The sequence below is a fragment of the Hypanus sabinus genome, chromosome 2 (genome assembly GCF_030144855.1).
Source record: "Hypanus sabinus isolate sHypSab1 chromosome 2, sHypSab1.hap1, whole genome shotgun sequence".
In the NCBI taxonomy this organism is placed as follows: Eukaryota; Metazoa; Chordata; class Chondrichthyes; order Myliobatiformes; family Dasyatidae; genus Hypanus; species Hypanus sabinus.
In genome coordinates this window covers 195270475-195290627 of record NC_082707.1, presented here as the reverse complement: position 1 = coordinate 195290627, position 20153 = coordinate 195270475, and the positions used below count along the sequence as shown (strand labels likewise).

Below are 20153 nucleotides of genomic sequence, written 5' to 3'. Positions count from 1 at the left end.
GAAGGCATACGGTGCATTGGCCTTCATCAACCGTGGGACTGAGTCCAGGAGCCGAGAGGTTATGTTACAGCTGTACAGAACCCTAGGCAGACCCCACTTGGAGTACTGTGCTCAGTTCTGGTCACCTCAGTACGGGAAGGATGTTGAAACTATGGAAAGGGTGCAGAGAAGATTTACAAGTATGTTGCTTGGATTGGGGAGAATGCCTTATGAGAATAGATTGAGTGAACCGCCTTTTTCTCCTTGGAGCAACAGAGGATGAAAAGAGACCTGATATAACAAGAGGCATTGATCTTCTGGTTAGTCAGTGGCATTTCCCCAGGGCTGAAATGGCTAACAGAAGAGGGCATAGTTTTAAGGTGCTTGGAAGTAGGTACAGAGGGGATGTCAGGGGTAAGATTTTTATGCAGAGAGCGGTGAGTGTGTGGATGAGCTGCCAGCGACTGTGGTGGAGGCGGATACAATAGGGTCTTTTAAAAGACTTCTGGATAGGTACATGGAGCTTAGAAAAATAGAGAGCTATGGGGAAGTCTAGTAATTTCTAAAGTAGGGCCATGTTTGGCACAACTTTGTGGGCCAAAGGGCCTGTATTGTGCTGTAGGTTTTCTATGTTTCTATAAACTTAATTTTGATCTTGAAATAAAGCTCAGACACCTACAACTATATGATCTTCAAGCTTGAATAACCAGGGAACATTATTACATGTACAATGTCGAGTTCATATGCTTTTATCTTGACGCACGTACCTTCTTTTTAATTCGTTTGCCACTGTCTGGATCCTTCACCACTTTCTCCACTTCGGTCATGAAGTAATCATCCAAGCTGAGAACCCGTGGTGCAGCTCCTCCATTGTCTACCTCCTTATCCTAAAAATGAAAGAAATGTCAACTAAATACTTAAGATGATAAGCTAAGGCAGAGTCTGTGAAAAGAAGATATGACTGCTTAGTTTAATATGATTATGCTTAAGAACAAGTTAATCCTTAACTTTGCATAACAAAGTGCTAACACCACTCAACAAAACAACTATTTAACCACTTAAAATTACTGTCATTATACATAGTGATGCGTGAATTAATATTCAATCGCTGCTGACAAACACTGCATATGACAAATTATTTTTAAGATCCAATTATGCACAGCAAGGTGCAAAGATTTTTAATAAATGCCTGATTAAATAATGTGTGTGTGCAACTTCTGCCAAGATACTCATAAGTCAGTAGACAAGGTGTCTTGGAAATATCTTTCAGATAGCCAGCATCAGCAGTTGTTTTGATTTTCAAGGCAAATATCCTGCCTGTTTAATATCCCCAATCCTAAGGCAATGAATTTTAGAGTTAAGTGTCAGAGTAATACAGCACAAAGCAGGCCTTCAGCCCAAATAGTCCATGCCTACCCCACAGTGTTCTCCCTGTTCATTTCAGTTGCTTTCATTTGGCCCATCACCCTCCAAATCATTCCCGTCCACATATCTACCACCACTGCCTATTAAATGTTGCAACTGTACCTGCCTTGACTACTTCCTCTGGAACCTCATTCCAAGCAATGGTACCACACATGAGGTTGCCTAACAATCTTCAAGCCCATGGTATTACAGGAAAGATTCTAGCATGGATAAAGCAGTGGCTAATTGACAGGAGGCAAAAAATGGGAACAAAGGGAGCCATTCTGATTGGGTGCCAGTGACTAGTGGTGTTCTACAGGAGTCTGTGTTTGGACCAATTCTTCTTACGTTATATGTCAATGATCTGGATGATTGAATTGATGGCGTTGTTGTAAAGCTTTTAGATGATATGAAGATAGGTGGAGGGGCAGATAGTTTTGAAGAAGTAGAGAGGCTACCGAAGGACTTAGATTAAGGGAATAGGCAAAGAAATGGCAGATGGAATTGTGTCAGAAAGTGTATGGTCATAAACTTGGGTAGAAGAAATGACAGGGTTGACTATTTTCTAAATGGAGAGAAAGTACAAAAAACTGAGGTGAAAACTGAGTCTGTGGTCAGAAAGGCAAATGCAATGTTAGCATTCATTTCAAGAGGACTAGAATATAAAAGTAAGGATGTAATGTTGAGACTTTCTAAAACACTAGTGAGACCTCACTTGGGAGTATTGCGAGCAGTTTTGGACCTCTTAAGAGAGGATGCACACAAACTGGAGGAGATTCAAAGAAAGTTCACGAAGACGAAATCAGGATTGAATGGCTTGTCATTATGACGAGTGTTTGATGGCTTGGGCATGTATTCACAAGAATGAGGGGTGACCTCATTGAAACCTATAGTATGTTGAAAAGCACTGATAGCGTAGATGTGGAGATGATGTTTCCTTTGGTGGAAGAGTCTAAGACCAGTGGACACAGCTTCAGAATAGAGGGTCATCCTTTTAGAAGAGGAGGAATTTCTTTAGCCAGAGAGTGGTGAGTCTGTGGAATTCTTGTCATTGGCAGCTTGGAGGTCAATTCTTTATGAATATTTAAGGCAGAGGCTGATAAATTATTGATTGATCAGGGCATGAAGGGATATGGGGAGAAGGCAAGGGATTGGGGCTGAGAGGAAAATTTGAATCAACCACGATGGAATGGTGCAGCAGACTCAATAGGCCAAATGGCCTAATTCTGCTCCTATATCTTACAGTCTAATGGTAATCACTACCCTCTCTGTAAAGGAGTTACCACTAAGGTCTCTTTTACTTCTCTTTCTTTTATCCGTCTATGCTGTTTGGTTTTGGACCCCCAACTGGTGAAAAGACCATGACCATCCACCAACTCAACATCCCCCATAACCTGCTTCATGATCAACAAGTCCCTCTAATTTAGTATAAACTTCTATGAGGTCACCCCTCATTCTCCAAGAAATAAAGATCCGGTCTGGCCAACCTCCCTCTGTAGCTTGGACTCTCTAGTCAAGGCAGCATCCTCATAAATCTTTTCCAGTTTGACAAAGTCTTTCTTTTAACAGTTTAACCAAAACTGTACACAACACTCCAAGTACAGTCCATCAAATACTTAGAAAACTGCAACATAAAATCAAAAGACCATAAGACACAAGAGCCGAATTAGGCCATTCATTCCATCAAGTTCTCTCCACCATTCCATCATGGCTGATTCCAAATCCCACTCAATCCCATACACCTGCCTTCTTGCCATATCCACTGATGCCCATTCTACTCAGAAAATGATCAACTTATGCCTTAAATATACCCACAGACATGGTCTCCATCGCAGTCTGCGGCAGAACATTCCACAGATTCACTACTTTCTGGCTAAAAAAATTCCTTCTTAACTCTGCTCTAAAAGGTCGCACCTTCTATTATAAGGCTATGCCTTCTAGTTCTGGATACCCCCCACTATAGGAAACACTCTCTCCACATCCACCCTATTTAGTCCCTTCAACATTAGGTAGGTTTCAATGAGATCTCCATGCATTCTTCTAAATTCCAGTGAGTACAGGCTCAAAGCTGCCAAGTGTGGCCTAACTATTGTCTATTCACCTTGAAATAAATGCTGATGTTACATTTGTCTTCTTTACCACAGACTCAACCTATAAACTAACCTTCTGGGAATCTTGCACTAGGACTCTCAATTTGCTCTTCACCTCTGTTATTTGAATCTTCTCCACTTTTAGATAGTAGTCTGCATTATTGTTCTTTTTACCAAATGTATTATCATACATTTCCCAACTGCATTCCATCTGCCACTTTTTTGCCTATTCTTCCAACTTGTCCTGCTGTAATCATATTGGTTCCTCAGCACTACCTACTCCTCCACATATCTTCACATCATCCACAAATTTTGCCACTAAACCATCAATTCCATCATCTAAATCAATGTAAAAAGCAGCGATCCCAATCCTGACCCCTGAGAAATACTAGTCCACGGCAGCTAACCACAAAAGGCCCCCCTTTATTCCCGCTTGCTACCTCATGCCTGTCAGCCATTTCTCTATCCATGCCAGTATCTTTCCTGTAACATCATAGGATTTTCTCTTGTTAAGCAGCCTCATGTGCGGCACCTTATGTGTGCCTTCTGAAAATCCAAGTAAATGACATCTACTGCCTCTCCTTTGTCTACTTGCTTGTTATTTCCTCGAAAAGCTCCAACAGATTTGTCAGGCAAGATTTCTCTTTACAGAAACCATGCTGACTTTGACTTATTTCATCATTAGTCTCCAAGTACCCTGAAACTTCATCCTTAATAATAGACTCTATAACACTTTCCCAACCACTGAGGTTAGGCTAACTGGCTTATAATTTCCTTTCTTTTGCCTTCCTCCCTTCTCAGAGTGGAGAGATATTTGCAATCTTCCAGCCCTCTGAGACCATGCAAGAATCAAGTGATTATTGAAAGATCATGACCAATGCATCTCTTCAACTACCTCTCTCAGGACTCTGGGATGTAGTCCATCTGGTCCAGGAGCTTTATCCACCTTAGGACCTTTGAGTTTGCCTAACAATAGCACTCATTCCTGCACCCTGACACTCACGGACCTTTGGCATACAGCTACTGTCCTCCCCGTAAAGTCAGATGTAAAGTCCCCGTTAAGTTCATCTGCCATTACTTTGTCCCCCATTACTACCTCATCAGCATCATTTTCCAGCTCTCACCTCTTTATATAACTGAAAAAAAATTTGGTATCCTGTTTTATATTATTGGCTACTTTGCTATCCCGCTTATCTTCTGCCTGCTCTGATTCTCTTTATTGCTAACTGTCGACGGGACATCAACTGTCTCGACTTCACCACACCTTGTTCCAATTCCACTCTTATGAATTTTTTCAATGATTTTAGGTACCTTGGCCCCCACCGCCTTATTTTCACCATGGATATCCAGTCCCTCTATACCTCCATCCCCCACCAGGAAGGTCTCAAAGCTCTCCGCTTCTTTTTAAATTCCAGACCTAACCAGTTCCCCTCAACCACCACTCTCCCCCGTCTAGCGGAATTAGTCCTTACTCTTAATAATTTTTCCTTTGGCTCCTTCCACCTCCTCCAAGCTATAGGTGTAGCCATGGGCACCCATATGGGTCTCAACTGTGCCCGCCTTTTTGATGGTTTTGTAGAACAGTCCAAGCCTATACTGGTATCCGTCCCCCACTTTTCCTTCATTACATCGACAACTGCATTGGCGCTGCTTCCTATACGCACACTGAGCTCGTTGCCTTCATTAACTTTGCCTCCAACTTTCACCCTGTCCTCAAATTTATCTGGTCCAGTTCCAACACCTCCCTCCCCTTTCCTGATCTTTCTGTCTCTATCTCTGGAGACGGCTTATTTACTGATGTTTACTGTAAGCCTATGGACTCTCACTGCTACCTGGACCATTCCTCTTCCCACCCTGTCTCTTGCAAAAATTCCCTTCTCGCAATTCCTCCATCTCCACCATATCTGCTCTCATGACGAAGATGTCTTCCTTTTTTAAAGAAAGAGGCTACCCTTCCTCCACCATCAACTCTGCTCTCAAACGCGTCTCTCCCATTTCACGCACATCTGCTCTCACTCCATTCTCCCGCCACCCCACTAAGGATAGGGTTCTCCTTGTTCTCACCTACCACCCCACCAGCCTCCGGGTCCAACATATAATTCTCCATAACTTCCACCACCTCCAACGATCCCACCACCAAGCACATCTTTCCCTCCCCCCTTTCTGCATTCTGCAGGGTTTGCTCCCTATGCGACTCCCTTGTCCATTCGTCCCCCCCATCCCTTCCCACCGATCTCTCTCCTGGCACTTATCCTTGCAAGCAGAACAAGTGCTACACCTGCCCTTACACTTCCTCCCTCATCACCATTCAGGGCCCCAGATAGTCCTTCTGTCTGTGAGTCGGCTTGTGTGATATATTGTATCTGGTGCTCCCGGTGCGGCTTTCTATATATAGGTGAGACCCAACACAGACTGAGAGACCGTTTTGCTGAACACCTATGCTCAGTCTGCCAGAGAAAACAGGATCTCCCAGTGGCCACACATTTTAATTCCTGGTCCCATTTCCATTCTCATGTCTATCCATGGCTGCCTCTACTGTCAAGGTGAAGCCACACTCAGGTTGGAGGAACAACACCTTATATTCCGTCTGGGTAGCCTCCAACCCGATGGCATGAACATTCAATTCTCTAATCTCCGTTAATGTTCCTCCTCCCCTTCTTACCCAATCCCTTAATTATTTTCCCCTCCCCCCTTGCTCTCACTCTCTTTTTTCTCTCTCTGTCCCTTTCACAATCACTCCTTGTCTACTCTCCATCTCCCTCTAGTGCTCCCTTCCCCCTTTCTTTCTCCCCAGGCCTCTTTTCCTATGACCCTCTCCCTCTCCAGCCGTGTATCCCTTTTGCCAATCAACTTTCCAGCTCTTAGCTTCATCCCTCCCCCTCCTGTCTTCTCCTATCATTTCGGATCTCCCCTCCCCCTCTCAAATTTCTTAATATCTCTTCTTTCAGTTAGTCCTGACGAAGGGTCTCGGCCGGAAACATCGACTCTACTTCTTCCTGTAGGTGCTGCCTGGCCTGCTGCGTTCCACCAGCATTTTGTGCGTGTTGCTTGCTCTCATATTTCATCTTTTCCCTTCTTGTAGCTGTTTTAGTTGCCTTTTGTTAAGATTTGGAAAGCTTCCCAATCATCCAATTGCTCCTGACTTTTGCTACCTGATATGCCCTTTCCTTGGCTTTTATGTAGTCCTTTAACTTCCCTTGTCAGCCACAGTTGTCTACCCGTGTCATTTGAGAACAAATACTTCTGTGGGACATATCTATCCTGCACCCTGTGAAATCCACCCTGGAAAAGTACTCTCTCATGCCTCTGTAATTCCCTTTATTCCATCATGATACTGATACATGTGATCTATGCTTCTAAAATGTAGTATGAATTCAGTCATATTATGATCACTGCCTCCTCAGGGTTCCTTTACGTTAAGCTTCTTAATATGATCTGGGTTATTACAGAACACCCAATCTAAGATAGCCTTCCCGAGTTGGCTCAAGCACATCTCATAGGCATTCAACAAATTCCCTCTCCTGTGATTTGACACCAACCTGATTTTCCCAATCCCCTTGCATATGGTCCCCCATTACAATTGTGTCTTTACCCTTATTACATGCCTTTTCCAGCTCCCTTTGCAATCTCAACCCCACATCTTGGCTACTATTTGGAGGCCTATATATGATTCCCATAACAGTTTTTAACCCTTGCAGTTTCTTAACTCCACCCACAAAAATGCAACCACCACTGACCCTATGTGACTTCCTTTTAAAGTTGTAATTCCATCTCTTACTGATAGAGCCACACTACCACATATGCCTTCCTGCCCATCCTTTCGATACTAAGTATATCCTTTGATGTTAAGCTCCCAACTATGGCCTTTCTGCCACGACTCAGTGATGCCCACATCATACCATCCAATCTCTAATTGCGCCATGAGTTCATCCACCTTATTCTGAATGCTATGTGCATTTATATACAATCCTTTCAGTCTTGCTTTCTTCCCCCTTTTGAATTTTGCCTCTGCTGTTCAACTTAACTCTTTGTTCCATCTACATTTGTACCCAATCATTGGCTTGACCTTCCTTACATTCATGTTACATCCATCAACTAGTTGTAAACCTGTTGGCTCATCCTCAGCTCTATCATACTGGCTCCCATCCCCCTGCCATATTAGTTTAAACCACTCCCAGCAGCTCTAGTAAACCTTCCCGCAAGAATAGTGGTCCTCCTCAGATTCAAGTGCGACCCATCCCATTTGTACAGCTCACACCTGCCCTAAGAGATCCCAAATATCCAGAGATCTGATTCCCTGCTCCCTGCTCCAATTCTTTAGCCAGACATTTATCTGCCATTTCTTTCCATTCCTATCCTCACTGTTGCATTGCAAAGGGAACAATCCCAAGATTACTACCCATGAAGTCTTGCTTCTCAGCTTCCTTTGTAACTCCCCATCTTCTTTCTTCAGGACTTCCTCCCTTTATCTACCCATGTCATTAGTACCAATATTTACCATGACTTCTGGCTACTGAGCCTCTCTTTTCAGGAAACTGTGGACATGTTCAGAAACATTTTCACATCTACAGAATCACCTATCTGTTCTCCTGACTATAGAGTTCCCTATTACTGCTGTCATCCTCCTCAGTTCCCTACCCTTCTGAGCTACAGGGCCAGACAGTGCCAGAGGCTTCCCACAGGTAGTCCCTAATGTCCCTACTCCTAAACTTGATGTCCTGACTGAAAATACTCCCATTCTTCACCATCCTGTCTACTTGCGTGGCTGCTTTTAGCAATGAGTGTAGTGGGACAGAGGAACATACTCACATATATGGGTGAACACTGGCTGAATGCCCGCAGTCTTTCATTGATTCTATTATGGTTATTATTCTGTTATGGATTTATTGATCATACCCATAAGAAAATGACTCAGAGTTGTATATGATGACATATATGTACTTTGATAATAAATTAACTTTGAACTCCAATCCACAACAGTCACCAGTGCTTTGCATTCAACATGTAAGTTCTACCCTGGCTTGAATATTCAAAAAGCATCTCCTCATACTTATCCAAATTGAAATCCATTTGCCATTCCTCATCCCATCTCCTTAACTGATCAAGATCTGTAACCTGCTTCACAATCAGCTCATTCCCCTAATTTAGTATCATTGGCAAATTTGCTAATCTTGCCATGTACAGACGTAGCCAAATTGTTTAGATATATAATGAAATAACAGAGGTCCCAACACTGATTCCTGGGACATCCCTCTCATCACAGGCCTTGAGTCAGAGAATCAAATTCAACCATCACTCTCTGCTTCCCATCATCAAGCCAATTCTGAATGCACCTTGACAGCACCCCTGAACCCGCTGACCTAACCTTCTAGATCAGCCTCCCAGGTGGGATCCTGTCAGAGGCCTTACAAAAGTTCACGTAGACAACATTCACTGCCGAACCTTCATCTATCTCCTTAGTTACCGCTACAGAAAACTCCAAAAGATTTGTCAGATATGATCTCCCACACACAAAGCCATGCCATTCCTGATCAGGCCTAGACTATTCCAGTGACAGTGGATCTTGTACCTCAGAATTCCTTCCAGTAACTTCCTTACAAATGAAGTCAGCCTCACCAGGTACCAAATGATTATCCTTACTACTCTTGAACAATGGAATAACATTAGCTACCCACCAGTCTTCTGGAACTTTTTTTAGTGGCCAACAACAATGCAAATATCTCTACAAGTGCCTCCACAATATCTTCTGAGGTTTGGGGATGTACTTGGTCAAGCTCTTGGGATTTGCCCACCTTAACATTTCAAGACGACAAATAGCCCCTTCCTCATAATATACCTGTTCTAAGACCTCACTACATGCTGAATTCCTCCAGCATTTTGTGTGCATTACTTATTACCCTCACTTGTTTAGCACCCATGTTATTTTGTTTTAACAAACTCTGAAAAGAAATAGGCATTAAAAATTTTATTTCCTGTGGCCCTTAAGAGGACCTAGTCTCTCCATCGTCACCCTATTACTGTTAATATAACTGAAGAATTATCTTCAAGCTTGCCTGCTAAATCTATTTCAGAGTATTTTTGCCCATCTGATTTCTCTTTTAAGGGAGGGATTCATTTGCACTCAGCTGCCTAAAAGTGATGTACACTTTTTTCATGACCAGAGCCTCAATATCTCCCGCCAGCCAGGGTTTCTTTAATTTGATGTGTCTACCTTCACTATGTGCTGGCCATAGTGTCTTTACATGACCCTTTTAAAAGGTTCCAACTTGCCAACTGTTCTTTTGCCTTTAAATATAGTTGCCTAATTGACTCCAGCTAGATCCTGATCCAGTCCAGGACCTGAACCTGAGGAGATATTCTATTGCTTTCTGTAACTATTTTGAACTACTAGAATTATGGTCATTGGACCCAGAGGGCCACCACAGCTGCTTGGCCCTCCTTGTTCCCTCAGGAGCTCCTTGCCAAGTAGGTTCCTCTGTATATATTGTGAGAGTAAACTATAATGAATACACAGCGTAAGTTCTATCCCAACCAGGCTCTTTGAACTCGGTGTGGCCTTGTCAATACAGGAAAACTGAAACTCTCCCACTAACACTACCCTACTATTCTCCTAACCGCACTCATTTCCTTGACATCTCAGCTCAATTTCCCCAATGATAATTTGTAGGAGGTGCACACTCTCCAGAAAACTTAAGCCAGGAGTTCATACCTTGTGCACCCTGAACAATTTACAGTACAGATGATCAATGAGGATACATATGCATGTCAAGGCACAAGCTGCCAATAGCAAGGGATAAGTACAGTAGATTGCCCAATATATCCCTTCCTAATTAGAAGTGTGAAGGCAAATTGCACATTCCAACATGACCCATTTTGCTCTGTGTAATACAAATTATGTAGTCTCACAAGTATTAAGGGATCTCCTACACAATGCTTCCAAAAAGGATAAAATTTTAATATTTTTTCATCAAAAGAGTTACTTACACGAATGAGTTTTGCAACATGTGTCTTCCCACTGCCAGGGAGTCCTCGCATAATAACTACAATCTGTAATACATCAGGAAAAATAATGAAAGCAATGTTAAAAGTTATTGTAGATATGCACGTGCTCCAGGCCTGTAGGAAGACAGACTGTATTTAACTGCGAAGTGATTCAAGTGCAGGTCTTACTATAGTTATAAGGGGAATGATGAGACCACATATGGAATAACGGTGTACAATTCTGGTCTTCTCACCTAAAAAAGGATGGACACTAAGAGAGAGTGCAGCAAAGGTTAGCTCCTGGAATGGCAGGTTGCAATATGAGGACAGGTTAAGTCAGCTATGCCATTAATCACTGGAGCTCAGATGGTTGGGAGCTAACCAGATAGAACTCACTAAGTTCTTAGGAGGGCTATACATGATAGGTATAGTAAAGATGTTTTCCCATGCTGAAGAACCAAGAAATAGGAGCCATGGTCTTAGAATCAGAAGTGGGTTATTTCTGACCGAAGTGAGAAATTTCTTCACATTGACAGTGGGGTACCTCTAGAATTCTCTACCTCAGAGGGCTGTGCAGTTTCAGTCAGTAACTGAGCATGATTTTTTTTTTTGGTAGAGCAAAACTCCAATAACCAGCTGCATAATTTTTGAGAAATCCAGATGTTTTGCCACATTGTACCATTTCCCATGTTCCCTTTAATCTCATTTGGGCCCCATCTCCTGCACTCCTTTGAAACTCAACAAGATCTCTTTTCCAGCACTTCCTTTAAATTCACCAAGGTTCTATTTACTGCACTGCTTTTACGCACACTGGGACTCCATTCCCCATGCTTAAATATGCCAGGTTTGCTGGAAAAATTATATATATATGATCTAAACTAAATGGGTAAATTGTAAATTTGTTGTTTGCAGGATTCAAACCAATTTGTGCATAAAGGTCTCATGATTTTCAGAGTTGTAATACAAATAATTGCAAGACACTAAGATATCTATACTGTTCTACTGGTACTTTGATTATGGACTTAAGACTCTGCAGGTCTTTGAAAACTGATTTCATTGACTCAAGAGGAAGGGTTTGACTACAATCTATTTCACTGCATTTCTATAACATAGCTTCAAAATTCCACTCAAACATTACATATAACTGGTTAACTCAACTTCCACAGAAGGTGCTATGACTACAAAACACATGAAACAGATCAACTTAACTCACCCTATCAGGGCGACTTTGTCTGCCAGGCATTTTTAGAATATCGTCAACATTTTTGCTTTCTGGTTTTTTTTCAACACGTGGAGGAGGATGTGCTGGATGAGGGGCTGAGGCAGGTATCCTCTCATCAGAATATCCTCTTCTTTCACCTGAAATATTTGGAAAGTGAAGAGATCCCACAGTGACAAATTAGTTTAAGAGTAAAGATAAAAATACTACAAAATGACCCTCAGCTCATCAATCAGAACACGATATCAAAAAAAGAATAATCTTATATGACAGATCAAATAATTCAAAAGGCTCAAAACTTCTTCATATTAAAACACCTTAACAAACAATACAATGCAATGGTAACCATGTAACAATGACAGCACAGAAACAGGCCATCTCGGCCCTTCTAGTCTGTGCCAAACGCTTGCTCTCAACTAGTCCCACTGACCTGCTCTCAGCCCATAACCCTCCATTCCTTTCCTGTCCATATACCTATCCAATTTTTTTTTTGAAATGACAAAATCGAACCTGCCTCTACCACTTCTAATGGAAGCTCGTTCCACATAGCTACCACTCTCTGAGTAAAGAAGTTCCCCCTCGTGTTACCCCTAAACTTTTGCCCCTTAACTCTCAACTCATGTCCTCTTGTTTCAATCCCCCCTACTCTCAATGGAAAAAGCCTATCCACGTCAACTCTATCTATTACCCTCATAATTTTAAATGCCTCTATCAAGTCCCCCCTCAACCATCTACGCTCCAAAGAAAAAAGATCTAACTTGTTCAACCTTTCTCTGTAACTTAGATGCTGAAACCCAGGTAACATTCTAGTAAATCTCTTCAGTACTCTCTCTATTTTGTTGACATCTTTCCTATAATTCGGTGACCAAAACTGTACACAATACTCCAAATTTGGCCTTACCAATGCCTTGTACAATTTTAACATTACATCCCAACCACTATACTCAATGCTCTGACTTATAAAGGCCAGCATACCAAAAGCTTTCTTCACCACCTTATCCACATGAGATTCCACCTTCAGGGAACTATGCACCGTTATTCCTAGATCACTCTGTTCTACTGCATTCCTCAATGCCCTACCATTTACCATGTATGCCCTATTTTGATTATTCCTATCAAAATGTAGCACCTCACGCATCTTTCAGCCCACTCTTCTAACTGGCCTAAATCTCTCTGCAAGCTTTGAAAACCTACTTCAATATCCACAACGCCACCTATCTTAGTATCATAAATGAAAGCTAGGTAGCTAAATGGAAAAGTGGCACCCACGTAAATTTAGATAATGATCGAAAAGAGTACAGGCAAGAGATTACGGAGGGATTGCGTTCCACGATGGTTGACTTAAAGAATGCAAAATAATGGATTCCTTCTGAGATTTTATTCCTACCTAGAGATGGTTCCAACGTAACTGAATCTATCAACAAAATATGTATTTCTAATCATACTATTGAGCTCAATTTAGCAGCACAAGGACCTTAAACAACCAATACATCTGAAATCACACGAATGGCTAAAAATTGAACATTTAATGCAACAGTCTGAAGTAGATCTGGTGTAACACACCTATTTAATTGTATTCAGATGAACTGTCACACAGTCAATATTGCAAATTACCAATTCATGAATGTGAATGATGAACATAATACTAATAGATCTACAATAGTTACCTCCAAAACCAGTCGGTGTATGATCAAATGGTGGTCGATCAGTTAAGCGATCAAATTGTGGCCTTTCAAATCCCCCTCGGTTGAAAGGGTCTTTATTGTCCTGATAGTTGTGATATCCACTTGATCTACCAGGTGGACCATGAGGCATTCTGTAAATGAAGCATACAAAAATAATTACTGGAAAAAGGATTTTGTTTACCTACATGGTAAATGAAAAGCACCAGCGCCTGATAAGTTCTCATCAGTGCTACTTTTCCTTGCTAATTCCAAAGCCTCTTATTCCCTTGATATCCAACTACGCTCAGTGACTGAGCCTCCACAGATGTTGCGTAGAGAGTTTCAAAGATCTACTATGCTGCAAGTGAAACGCATCTTCTCATTTTCTCCTGGAATGGCCATCTCTTTATTTTAAGTCTGAGACCCCCCCCCCCCCCACACCCACCCAGTTGTAAACACTCCAGCTCAGGGAAATACATCCCTGAATCTGCCACATCATAGCTATCTCAATCTATCATACCTTTGCATCTATTAGAATATTGTGTCATTATTTTGGGTTCAGTTACAAAAAGAAATGAATATTGTGATTTGGCTATCTTCATAAATATTCTCTCGATGTGGCGTAGAAGTATTTATTCAGTGTACAGTATTCTTCACCTTGATTATTGAAATGGGTATCACACTTACCTTTCTTCACGCCCAAATCTTTCACGATCAAATCCTTCCCTTTCAAAATCGCCCATCGATCTATCCCTGTATGGATCATGCTCTCTATCAAAATCTCTGCGATCCAAATAAGGATCTCCCCTTCGTTCTAAAAACGAATCTCTGTCTCCGAAACGATCTCGAGGGCCTAGTACATCTAAGTAGAAAGGGAAACACTTGAATGTAATGTCTGCAGGCTATTTGACACATTTGGTCACATTTATAAATGTACTAGCAAAATTGTATGGGACTTCAAATACAATAAAAGATTTTGGTGCTTTCAATGATCAGGAAAAGTACTTCACAACTGTCAGCCTACCTTTATCATACATCCTTTCCCGTACTGGCTCAGGGCCAAGTGAAACTCGTTCACCATAAGGGATCTGTTCAATCCTTCCTGGTGGTCCTGAATCTGAATGAGAAAATAAAATGAAGTTCTTTTTGTGAATAACCCACTCAAAAGTAACGCTTTTCAATGTTTACATTTATCAAGGGATTTTGCAGATTCTCATTTTAGCAACTCATACAAAGAAGCCTGAAAATAGAATTTTGCTGCTGAAAAAGGGTGCCGTTGCGAGGTTTAACAATAATAGTGGTGAAAAAAACGTAACTTATAAAGAAAAACTTTGAACTTGGAAGCACTTCAAAAGTGCCAGGAATGGTACATGACAGAAACCCTACGTGCAGAAAAGAAATATGCACACTTCATTGTCCTAAATAAACCAAGTTTTAGGCTCTACACTCTAAATTTTCCCCACGGCAATGCCATTTTGGATACTACGTTTTAGTGAAGGGTCCAAGGATTATTTACTGCTTTGAACATATTAGATAAATGCAAGCAATTGTCAATTTCATACTTACCACGTCCATGTCCATAATCAACTGTTTTCTGAATTGGTGGTGCCTTGTTTAGAGGAGCAGTCGAGATAGATGAAGGCTCACTGTAACCATAATTAGAATCGGGATTTTTAGGTTGAGACACAGAATCCCATAAGCCATGGAATGTATCTGTATCCCAACGCTCTGACTGGATAGGAGCAGCAGATGGTCCAGGTCCAAGTAATGAGTTTTCGGTTTTTGTCATATCCTACAATGACATTTAGGAAAAAGCAATGACGTGAGTAAGATGTTTGCATAGAACACAGGCACTACAAATCTCAAGATATTAAAAACCATATGCATGTACCATGTAAGGCTACCAAACAAAACTATCTCAGAATAATATAACAGTAAAAAAAAAAGCTGTAATTTTTAGTCAAACCCACAGTAAGTTACAAAGTAGCACAAACAAAATGCCGGTCAGGCAGGAGAAAGTGGGGGGGAAGGGGATGGAGTACAAGCTTGAAGGTGGTAAGTGAAGCCAGGTGAGAGGGAAGGTAGGTGGGTGGGGAGGGGGATGAAGTGAGTAGCTTGGAGGTGACAGGTGGAAAGGTAAAGACAAAGAATCTGATAGGGCAGCAGAAGGGACTATGGGAGAAAAGGGAAAAGGGGCATGAAATGGAGATGCTAGGCTGGTGAGGAGACGAGAAAGTATAAGAAGGGAGCAAGAATGGGGAATGGAAAAGAGAAAAGGGGGAGAGAAGATATCACTAGAATTGGAGAAATCTATGTTCGTTGATGTGACGCTAGTCTTTACAATTCTTCTTAAATAAAGTCACATAAGCTGCTCTCCAAATCTTCCAGTACCCTATCCAGTACTAAAGGCGACACAAGTATATCTGCCAAGGTCCCCACAATTTCTTAGGTGCCTTACCACAATATCCTATGATACACTTGCTTAGGCTCTGGGGATTTATTTCCCTTTATACACTTTAAGACTGGCAGCACCTCAATTTTTGTAATATAGATTTTTATTTTAGGTCATCACCTTGCTTCTATGACTTTATCCACAGGATAAATATGAGAAATATTCATTTAGTATCTCACCCATCTCCTATGGCTCCACACAGAGGACTACATTGATCATAACATCAGAGTAGAATTAGGCCATTTAACCTACCAAGTCTGTTTCACCATTCTAACATCGATGATTTATCATTCCAATTCAACCCTCTTCTCTTGCCTTCTTCCCTTAACCTTTCACACTCTTACTGATCAAGAACTTATCAATCTCCCGTTTAAATATAACCAATGACTTTGCCTCCACTACTACCTGTGGCAATAAATTCCACAGATACACCATCCTCTGGATTTAGAAATTCATCTTCAGCTCTGTTTTAAAAGAACATCCTTGTATTCTAATGCTATGCCTCTGGTCCTACACTCTCATACTTCTGGAAATATCCTCTGCACGTCCACTCTATCCAGGCCTTTCAATATTCTAAAGGTTTCAATGAGATTCTTCCTCAGTCTTCTAAATTCCAATGAATATAGGCCCAGAACCATCAAAAGCTCCTTAAAAGATAACCTTCTTGTCCCCAGGATTGTTCTTTAAAACCTCCTCTGGAACCTCTCCGACAGCAGCAGATCTGTCCCTACATACGGGCTCCAAAACTACTTACAGTACTCCATGTGTGATCTGACCAATGTGTTATAAAGCCTTAGCATTACAGCCTTGCTTTGACATTCTAGTGCTCCTGAAATTAACAAGAATATTGCATTTGTTTTCCTCACTAACACCTCAACCTTTAGGGAATCCTGCACTAGAACTCAAAAGCTTCTTTCCACCTCTGATTTCTGAGATCACTCCCCTTCTCAAAAATAATCAGTGCCTTTGTCCCGTCTACCTAAGTGCATGACCATACACTTCCCTGCATTGTTTTCTATCTGCCACTTCCTTGACCATTCTCCAAATCTGTCTAAGCCCTTCTGCGGATCCCCTGCCTCTCCAACTATCTTTGTACCATTCACAAACTTTGTCACAAAGCCATCAATTCTGTCATTAGGATTATTAACATGAATGATATCGAATTCAACACCGACCCTTGTGGAACACCATTAGTCTTTGGCAGCTAACCTGAAAAAACCCGTTGTTCCACACTTTGCCTTCTGCTAGTCAGATAATGTTCTATCCATGCCAATATTTCTTCTGTACTACCATACCATCCAAATTAGTAAAATCCACCAGCTCTGCTTTGGCTATCCTGCTTGTTACTTGCTCTAAGAATTCCAACGCATTTGTCAAGCAAGATCTCCCTTTACGGAATCAATGCTGACTTTGGCCTATTTTATCAAATGTTTCCAGGTATCCTAGAATTTCATCCTTAATAATGGATTCTAAAATTTTACCAACCACTTAAGTTAGGCTAACTGGCCTATAATTTCTTGTCCTTTTCCCCCTTGGAGTGAGATGGAACCATTCCTGACTGTAATGATTCTTTAATTACTACAAATGCCTCCACAATCTCTTCAGCAATCCTTCAAGGAGACATATTCTCTCTTGTCCCCTTTAGGGATAACAAAGCAAAAAAAAAAAAATGGCAACTATCTTTTCAAATGCTGCTGAACTTTTTCATGTAATTGCCATAGACAACTCAAATACTCTTATCATTCCATTTTTCTTAATGCTAACTGGATATCCTCTTACCTTGTAAAAGTCTTTACCAGTTTTAGAGTTTTGGTAATCTTGAATTACTGGAGGCATTCCAGTGGAATCTGTTTTGCCAATCTCCTGTAACTCACTGAAGTACAAGAAAAAAAGTTCAATCATTGGGTTTAATTCTGGTAAAGGAAACAGAAAGCTACAGGTATAACAAGTATAACCATACTGACTTAGACTAGAAATTTTATTTCATGGGTCAAATATCTGTCTTGCTTCAAGCACAAGAAAAGCAATACAGATCAGAATCAGATTTATTGTCACTGACGTCATGAAATATGTTGTTTTGTGGCAGCGATACAATATAGACATAACAAATTACTATAAATTAAATATACAGTGCAGAAGAGGAAGTGTTCCTGAACCATTCAGAAATCTGACAGCAGAGTTGAAGTAACTGTTTCTAGAAGGTAGACTGTGTATTCAGGCTCCTTTACCTCATCCCCGATGGTAGCATTGAGAAGATAGCATGTTCTGGATGATGAGGGTTCTTAATGATCGATATCTCCTTCCTAAAGGCACCAGCTTTCGAACATGTCCTCTACGATGGGAAGGCTTGCATCTGTGATGGAGCTGTCTAACCTCTGAAGCCTCTCGTTTGGCACTCCGTACCAGAGAGTGATGCAACCAGCCAGAATGCTTTCCAAGATACTTAAGTGGAAATTTACTAGTCTTTGGTGATGTACCAAACTTCCTCAAATTCCTAATTAAGTCGAGCCCCTGTATGCCATAGTCATGGTTGTATCAACATGTTAAGTCGGGGAAAGATCCTCTGAGGTGGTGATGCTCGTTCCACTGCTGACCCCTCAACGATGACTGGTGCGTGTGCTTCCAACACCTTTCTTGAGGACAGTCAAAAAATATGCCAGAGAACCTAGTACAGCTGAGGCTGGGGCAATAAAAGTAAATGTTCTACTTCTCTTATATATAAGTATCAAATGTGCTAGAAACTCTAATGAATTCCTTTTTGGGTAGATAGCTTGCTTTTAAAGTTCATGTCATTGATGAAAGGTTCTAAGATCTGTAATTAAACTGATAGGCAAAGGCAATGTTTTCCCTTGCTTTTTGTCCCATTAGTAACTAAAAATAAATCAAAACACCCCTGAAAAGGAAAGATGTTGCCCTGTATATATCAGGAAGCTGGTCAGAACAACAAACAACTCTCTGGAACATCCAAATTACAGCTGCGTCATTGCTTAATACTGTGGCTGAATACAATTGGCCAATAATAAATTCAGCATGGTCATACCAATCTTCTTCATCCATAGTTCATCAACATAAAGCACAATCATGCTGTGTTGACAGGCTTCTGCAAATCAAGCTTCGACATTTCAGATCATCTTAGAAATCACATTTCCTAAAATGAACTTAGGGAGTTTCAGAATTAATTATTGCTTACTTATATAATGTGGAATTTGTAGTTTTGCAACAGTGAAAGTCTTTACTTGGAGTTTTGATCACAAAAAAATCTCAGTGTTAGTCCCATTAAAGAACCAGATTGACAGGGAAACATGGCCAAACAATTTTTAAATGGTGAATGATGCAATCATCTGGGTACCGTGAGAAACAAATGATAAACACAAGAGATTCTGCAGATGTTGGAAATCCAGAGCAACACCCATCAAAGGCTAGATGAATTCAGCAGGTCAGGCCACATCTATGGAAATGATAAACAGTCAACATTTCAGACTAAGACTCTTCATCAGGACCAGAATAAGGTAGGGAGAGGGGAAGGGTGAAGCCAGGTGGTTTGGGAAGAGGGGGATGAAGTAAGAGGCTGAGTGATAGAAAAGGTAAAGGGCTGGAGACGAAGGATTCTAATAGAAGAAATTAGACCATGGAAGAAAGGAAGAGAGGCACTGGTGGAAGTGAAAGACAAGTGAGGAGAAGACTGGCCACCAGGAAATCCTGTTTTTTTTTCCAGATGGAATGAAGGTGCTTGACAAAGCAGTCTGCCCATTTATGTTCGGTCCCACCAACGTACAGACCACATTGAGAGCACCAGATATAATAAACAACCCCAAAAGATTTGCAGGTGACATGTTGCCTCACCTGCAAGGATTGCTTGAGCCTTAAGTGGAGTTAATGAAGATGAATTGGTAGGTGTAGCATTTCTTCTGCTTGCAAGGATAAATGCCAGGAGGGAGATTAGTGGGTAAGGACAAAATGACAATAGAAGCACAGAACGAGCAATCTCTGAAAAGCGGAAAGTGCAGGTAGGTAAAGTTGCAGTTGATGGTACGATACTGTTAAAAATGGCAGAAGTTGTGGATAATGATGTGCTGGATGAGGAGATTCATGGGGTGGTAGGTGAAGACAAGAGTAACTCTATCCCTGTTGAGGGCAGGGAGATGGAAGTGAGGGTGGAGGCAGGATAACCGTTGGAGGACATCTCTGATGTCTGGAAAGGAATGTCTCATTCTCAAAACAAAGGCGTTGGAGATGAAGGAACAGAGAAAGGGGATGGGATAGCATTTTTACAGGAGACAGAGGGAAGAGGTATAATCAAGATAGAAACAAGGGACAAATGATGCTGCACGGTAAACTAGTGTTTTGTTCATTCGTCAAAAAGC

At 41.3% G+C, this 20153-nt stretch overlaps 1 protein-coding gene across 4 annotated transcripts in view; it reads right to left on the bottom strand.

The window, feature by feature from the left end:
* The window catches only part of LOC132389643 (YLP motif-containing protein 1-like), a 163778-nt gene that overhangs the window by 77042 nt on the left and 66583 nt on the right, over nucleotides 1-20153 (bottom strand). For all 4 annotated transcript variants that reach the window (XR_009510639.1, XR_009510638.1, XM_059962175.1 and 1 more), the window contains exons 7-14: nucleotides 17569-17662; nucleotides 14904-15129; nucleotides 14362-14454; nucleotides 14025-14199; nucleotides 13341-13489; nucleotides 11668-11813; nucleotides 10458-10520; nucleotides 747-866 (exon numbers count right to left, since the gene is read on the bottom strand). Coding sequence is in view for 2 of the 4 variants with exons in the window: in XM_059962175.1 (XP_059818158.1) it covers nucleotides 747-866; nucleotides 10458-10520; nucleotides 11668-11813; nucleotides 13341-13489; nucleotides 14025-14199; nucleotides 14362-14454; nucleotides 14904-15129; nucleotides 17569-17662 (1066 nt within the window). In the remaining 2 variants the exon portion in view is untranslated. The remainder of the gene's footprint in view (nucleotides 1-746; nucleotides 867-10457; nucleotides 10521-11667; nucleotides 11814-13340; nucleotides 13490-14024; nucleotides 14200-14361; nucleotides 14455-14903; nucleotides 15130-17568; nucleotides 17663-20153) is intronic.